Below are 6,415 nucleotides of genomic sequence, written 5' to 3'. Positions count from 1 at the left end.
CAGCAGGGTGACCTGCTGCACTTACAGCCCTTCTCTGCCAAGGTCTGTGCTGTCTGCTCAGGAACCATCCCTGGGCTGTGCAACAGGAGGTTTTGTTTGCTCCTGCGTGGCACCCTTGGCACGCTGGCTTTGCACTGCTCTGCCCCCTGTGATCCCCTCCAAACCCTCACCCGGCGCTGTTCTCTCCCAAAGACACACACACCCACTGCTTGGTTAGATCAGTGTTATTTCTCTGTGTGCAGTGTTATTTCTCTGTTGTTAAGTGCTTGTCTGGGAAGAACCTTTGTCAGTAGAACAGGGGGAACTGGGGTCCCAAGGGATGGCTTTCTGGGAATGGTGGGGCTGTGGGATGCTCAGCATTTTTTGGGGGGGTGAAGCAAGGAATGTTAGCAGCAAAGCCTGAAGAGTTAATTTTGGGAGCTTACAATACCCCTTTCCTTCTCCTTTTGGCTGCCAGGAGAACCCGTGGAGGGAGAGGAGGGGAAAACCATCTCTCCCCTCTGGCAGGGCAGCAGTCCAGGAAGGGGTTTGCTGAGCACCAGCAGCTTTCCTTCCTCTGGGCTGGCAAGTCCGTGTGGAGGAGGCTGGGAGCCGGGCAGAGCTGCCTGCTAGCTTCTTGCCACCTGCTCTTTGGAACTGTCCTCCTGCAGGTCCTCCTCATCCGACTGCACCACGGGGGTCTCGGCCCCCTCCTCACTGGTGTCCAGGCTGTTCAGATCCGTGGAGGCCGAGGACGTGGAGGAAATGCGAGACTTGCTCTCGGCTGCGTCGGGCACTTGCAGGGTGATCTCCTCTGGGCACTGGCTGGCATCTGCCCCTGGAGGAGAGAGCAGTGTGAGAAATAAAAAGCCTTCTGGAGGTTTATTGCTCCCTAGGCTTCGTGGACAGCCCCTCCAAAACGCGTGCTTTATTCCTCAGCAGGCTGTGCATTCCTGGCTGCTCCCCGTGCGGCCGCTGTGGCCGTTCCCCACCTCACACCCCCGGCTTGGCTCGGGCAGTTGCTGCACATTCCTTCCCCGGTTTTGGCAGTGGAGCCGTTTCCGTCTCACATGAAGCACAGCTCAGAGCTGTGCTGTGTGAGGCTGCAGCAGGCCAGGAGATGTTTGGCCTGACCTCACTGACCTGTGTGCGTGGAGGAAGGTGCGGCCACCCTGGGCTCTCCCTGCCCTCTCTGGGGTCTGGCTGGGGGGTGGAGGGGTCCTGCAGCTTTCCCACTCAGCACAGTGAGCTCTGCAGCACAGTGGGGGCCTGGGGACTCATGACTAAACACTGGCTGCTCCAGAGGCGCTTCAGGACAAAGGAATTTGACCCACGGACAAGGGAGGTGCCTGGGCTCTCCTGTCTTCTGCAGCACAAGGTTTTTACAGGGGTCTGTATGTCTGGGCTGTGGAGCTGGATACTGACGTGGAGCAGCCTGGGGTGAGATCCCTCCAACCTCACAGACCCCAGCACCAAGTGTCTCCCTTTGGGTGGGTGTGGATCTGCCTGCAGGGTGGCCAGGGCTGAGGAACCAGCCAGTGTGGGCACTGGGGGCAGGAAGGGCTTCCAGCCTGGCCCACAAAAGGCCAGGACTGCACATACCTGGCAGGGATCCAACAATGCTGCTCTCCTCTGTCCCACAGCCCAGAAACACATCCACTGTGTCCTGGTCTGACAGGTCCATCATGTCCATCTGCTCCAGCATGTCCACATTCACCTCCATGGAGGAAATGCTGCCTAAGGGAGCTGCAAGAGAGAGAGACTAGTGAAAAGGTGGGTGCTAGTGCCAGGTAAAGGGCACCATCAGCACTGTGTAGGCAGGACCCTGAGGAGGGAGACCAGCCTTGCCACGGGGAACTGAATTCTACTTGCTGGTAAGGGACCCCAAGGAAAATCATGTTTCCTTAAAACATCCCTCCTGAAGCCCCTGCTGTCTCACTGCAGTCCTTGTCCCTGCTCCAAACTGCTGTCTGGAGGAGCCTGCCCGAAGCCAGTGACTCTGCAGGGCGCCAGTTTGGGTACCCATGTGCAAGTGCCTTCAGTTAAGTGGTGTGAGTAATGCACAGCACAGCACACCCACACACAGCCTGTGTGGTCCTGTCTCGGTGCAGGACATGTGTGTCCCCACTGCCTGGGGATGTCCCACCCATCTCTAACCCCTGTGTCATTGTTCCCTGAAACCCCCCCGCCCCGTGCTGGTGCCCACAGCACTTACGTCTCCGATGCTCTATCTGCAGGTGAGACATCGGGAAGAAGAAATCCACGTCATGCTGGAAAACCTCCTCAAAGAACTTCTGCCGGTCCCGTAGTTTGAGCTGCTGCTGCTGCATTTGCTCCGCATCCAGGCTCCGCTGGGCCTGCTCCATGTCGGCTGGGGAGAAAGGGGAGGAGAGTCAGGCCAGGCAGGGCTGTCTGAGCCCTTCTGTGCCAGCTCACACCGTACAGCTGTGCTGGGGGGCTGGTGAGTCCCCTCTGCTCTGCTTTACCAGCACGCACTGAGTTAGTCACCGTGGGTAGATGTTACACACCGGCATGGCAGCGTCACCAGCACATGCTGTGTGGAGCCTCGCTCGGATCCTGCTCCTGAGGTGCAAGGCAGCCAGGAATAGGGAGCTCATATGCTCACGACTGCTGGAGGGAATTATCAGGGGGGAAAGGGTGCTGGTGTGAGATGAGCCGCGGTTCGCGCACGTTGGAGTTTCAGTTTCCTTGCTACCCAACCAAGGGCTGTCTGTGAATGCTAACGAGCAGGGGAGCTCCAAGGGACGAGAACTGGCGTTAGTGCTCCAGGGTTTCTGGGCTGAGGGATGCATAAGGAACAAAAGCCGCTTGCAACCCTGTCACCCCTGCCCGTGCACGCCCCCGCCGCCACCGTCGCTATAAATACGCTGCACCCACGCTCGCAGGCTCCCGCTCACATCCCTGCTCACAGCCAGCTTGGCTTCTGCCTGCACAAACATTTTCATTCCTGCAATTCCTCACGCAGTTCACCGCCGGTGCCTGTGTCCCTGGCTCACTGGAGGGACTGGTGGGAGCCCTGGGGCTGTTGCTGAAGGAGCTCGTTGCTCATCCCTGGGCCTGGTAACCCCCTTTTGGGTTGAGTACCCACAACAGCAAGGACCCAAGTGGCACAGAAGGTTGTGGCTGGTGGCCCCGGCTGTTCCCAGGCTGGTGTTTGACCTCAGCCATTCCATATTTCCTCTCTGCTGGTCTTGGCCCAGCCAGCACAAGGAAAATGTGATTACTGGAGCAGGCAGTGCAGTAACCAAGGAAACCAAACAAACATCCTCTGCTCTGCCTGAGCATGGCCCAAACCCTCTGCTCCCCCAGGCTGGGGAGCAGCATCCCCACCCTGTCTGACAGGAGCAGGGGCAAGCACAGCAGAGGGACTGGCTTTCAGTAGCATGGAGCAGCACAGGACCCAAATGGGAGAGAGGTGGTGAGCCTGGTGAGGTGTCCTGGAGATCAATGTCACATCTTCCTGAGAGCCCTTCCAGGGTTTCTCTGCACTCCGTTTCTGGGGCATCCTTCAGTGAAACCCCATCATCTGCAGGTGGCTGCCCCTGCGGGCTGGGTTGTGCTGGCAGCACTGCGTGGGGATGCACCATGACTCAGTGCCAGTCACCATCCGCTTTCTGGAAAAGGCTCTGGTCCTCCTCTGGCTGCTCAGCGTCTTCCTGCACCGCCTGGGGCAGCACTCCTGGCTGCCTGAAGGGATCTCTGCCTTGGTATGTCTGACCAAAGCAGTGGTGCCGAGGCTCGGTGTGCTGTGCAGGACCCGGGGTAAGAGCCGTGGTGCCAGGGAAGCTTTCCTGCTGGGAAAGCTGCCTCACCATCAGTAGCAGCCCAGTGCCACTGGGGTACAGCAAACACCTCTGGCCACCCTGTGCCATCTGCAGAGCAGAGTGGGGGACAAGAGGGGCTGATCAAGGCACCGATTACAAAGCTGACTCCCTTCAGCAGCTGGAATCAGCCCTGTGCTGACTGTCCCAGGCAGAGCTGTGTCCCCAAGCCCAGCTGTGCTGAATCCATGGCAAACTTCCGCAGTTCACCACACTGAGGAGAGCCCTAGGGAGGCTGGGCTCAGGGCACAGGCTGTGCTGGCTTCTGGATTCAGGGTGACAGACCAACTCTTCGTGGGACACCTTGCCAAAGGGACCCCAGTGTGAGGTAAGGAAAAGTCTCTAAATCCTCCTGCAGTGCAAAGACAAAATAAACCCAAATGCTCTCAGGTGCTGTCCCAGGTGTCATAAGTGTGTGCTATTAATGTTCTCACTGCCCATGTCTCCCCAGCACGTGACCGATACTCGTAAAGGTGCTTGGGGAGAGGGAGGACAGGCAGCTGGAGGCAGCATTCCTGTGGGCGCCAGGGTTTCTCTAGAGGGAGAAATTAGCAGGACCTGTTTATGAACTTGTTTTCGAGCTGTCGCCGGGGAGCTGGGCACGAGCACTGAGATCCCATTATGTAAGGAAGGCCGGCAGCGGGAGGCAGCAGCTGGGGCTGTGCTTGGCCCTGCCTGACCCGTGACCGCGGTAAGAGCCGGGGACGGAGCCTTCCCCCCCTCCCGGGGCTCTTCCGGGCCCCGGGGGAGCGAACAGCCCTGCCAGTGTCGCTGCCTCTCAGCAACCCTTGCCGGGGAAATAAAGGAGCACGGCATTCCCTGCCGCGGCCCTTGCCCATGTGACGGCCGGTCACCAGCCGTGGGGATTGTCTCATCCGGCTGGCATGTTCCCACCGCGGGACACGTTCGCACACACAATGCGGCCCCTGTGCACCGTGGGGGATCTGTCGGTACCTGCTGGTGGCCTGGCTTTTATTGCTATTGTCATGGTTATTACCGCAGCCCGCTCGGCCGGGGGGCTGGAGGCTGATCAGCATTCAGAGCCAGGCTCTGCCCCGCTGGCTGAACCGCCCAGCGCGGGCACCGAGAGACCCGCTGCCTTCAGAGCCTTCCAGCTCTCACGGCTTGTTAGCCAGTGCAGCTTGGAGAGGAACCGGGGCCAAACACTGCTGCAGAGTTTGGGTGGGCAGGGCAGGGCAGGATCCCCACCAGGAAGTGCAGGCGGGGATTTCCTTCTCACCTGCTCCGAGGACGATGGCCCCGCTGGCCCCTCTGCCCTGCCAGGGCCACCCCTCACGCAGTGTGGGCTCGTGGCTACGCTGTGGTGGGGGAAGGTGTGGGAGGGCTGGCTGAGAAGCAAAGCTCTGCAAGCTGTCCCCTCCACAGCCTCGCCCGAGTGGGCTGGGAGAGGAGCAACTCCAAGGTGCAGTTAGCACGGGGCAAGGGTCAGGCAGGGCTGGAGGGTGCAGGGAGCACCAGCTCAGGGTGCTTCTGACCCTGCATCCAGGCTGGGAGTGGAGCACGTTTCAATCATCTGGCTGTGTTTCCGCTGGGAGTGGATGCACTTTTCATTCCTCCTTGGCCCATGGGATCCCCCCTCTGTGCTGGTAGATAGGAGGGGTGTATTTGGGGTGGGAGAAAGCTTGTCAGTGGAGGCACAAGGCCAAGAGAGGATGGGGATGGCCTTTTCCTGAGGCCACAGCTCTGCAATACCTCGCAGAGATTTCAAAGGATTTAAAAATAATCTGGGCTGTGAGAGGGACAGCGGGGTGCTGGGGAGGTGAGCAGAGTTTAAGTAGTGGGTTGCTCCAAGCATTCACCAGTTCCCTGGTGAATGGAAGAGCTAGAGTAGGCTGGCTTTTGCTCTTCTCCCTGAGCTTTCCTGGAGCCCAAACCTTTGACTCTGCTCCTCCAGAGAAGCCTAGAATGTCCCACTGCTGCCCAGCTTGGCAGAGTGCACCTTGCCCTCCTGATCCCTACGTGCAGGGCTGTGAGGAGATGGCTGGGGGACGATGCAGCTCCTCAGCTGCCACAGCATCCTCTGGGAGGCTCTGCAGAGATGGCCTTTCCCTGTCACCCTGCCCCAGCACAACCCCCGTGGGACAAGGGTAATTCCCAAGGGCTTTCAGCTCCTTCAGTCTTGGAAGAAGTGGATGGTGTGGAGAGCTGGGAATGCCCTAGAGAATCACTCGGGGCCAGGCTGTGCAGAGACGGGATTCTGGACGCACCGGCTGCCTGAGCGTTAATTCCCTGCACGGTTCTCCATCGGCACGTCTGACCTCGTGTTGCAGCACAGCAAAAAATAACCGTGGCCCTGGTGAGAGGAAATGCACCAGGCAAGTGCGAGGGAGGCAGTGGTTTTGGCAGAGCTGCTTGCCGGGAAAAGTGGGAAGGGGGGAGAGCTGGAGAGGGAGGACATGACACCTCGTAACCCCTGTGTGTGCCGCGGTTTCATTGCCTGCACTCCTCCGAGCGATCTCCAAATCCCCTGCGTCTCTGCACTAAAAATATCCCTCCCTGCCGCCCGGAGCTCCTTCCCCGGCAGAGGCTGTGTCATAAGACCCTGCTATTTGCGGGGCGCTGCTTCCTTTCAT

General features: G+C 59.4%; 2 protein-coding genes across 2 annotated transcripts in view; one reads left to right on the top strand and one right to left on the bottom strand.

Annotated features, from left to right (window-relative positions):
- Positions 1-209: 209 nt before the first annotated feature.
- DBNDD2 (dysbindin domain containing 2) lies at positions 210-2,375 on the bottom strand. The gene is made up of 3 exons (XM_008920027.3): positions 2,195-2,375; positions 1,582-1,725; positions 210-817 (listed from the first exon to the last, which is right to left on the bottom strand). The coding sequence occupies exons 1-3, from the start codon at positions 2,343-2,345 to the stop codon at positions 609-611; spliced, it is 504 nt and encodes a 167-aa protein (XP_008918275.2). The 5' UTR covers positions 2,346-2,375; the 3' UTR covers positions 210-608.
- A 1,203-nt stretch (positions 2,376-3,578) lies between these two features.
- Positions 3,579-6,415, top strand: part of LOC103754325 — a 12,788-nt gene continuing 9,951 nt past the window's right edge. The window contains 1 exon segment of the mRNA XM_029960432.1: positions 3,579-3,707. Within this exon segment, the coding sequence (XP_029816292.1) occupies positions 3,579-3,707 (129 nt within the window).

Source organism: Manacus vitellinus, unplaced genomic scaffold (genome assembly GCF_001715985.3).
Source record: "Manacus vitellinus isolate BGI_N305 unplaced genomic scaffold, ASM171598v3 scaffold_26_pilon, whole genome shotgun sequence".
In the NCBI taxonomy this organism is placed as follows: domain Eukaryota; kingdom Metazoa; phylum Chordata; class Aves; order Passeriformes; family Pipridae; genus Manacus; species Manacus vitellinus.
Note: the sequence above shows the minus strand (reverse complement) of the source record. Positions and strands in the feature narration are given on the sequence as shown.

Excerpts from the sequence above, each read along its gene's own strand:
- DBNDD2 (XM_008920027.3), bottom strand. The coding sequence starts at position 2,345 with ATGGAGCAGGCCCAGCGGAGCCTGGATGCGGAGCAAATGCAGCAGCAG. Across the intron at positions 1,726-2,194 it reads GCAGATAGAGCATCGGAGAC|CTCCCTTAGGCAGCATTTCC; the intron begins GTAAGTGCTGTG and ends TCTCTCTTGCAG. Across the intron at positions 818-1,581 it reads CATTGTTGGATCCCTGCCAG|GGGCAGATGCCAGCCAGTGC; the intron begins GTATGTGCAGTC and ends TCTCTCCTCCAG.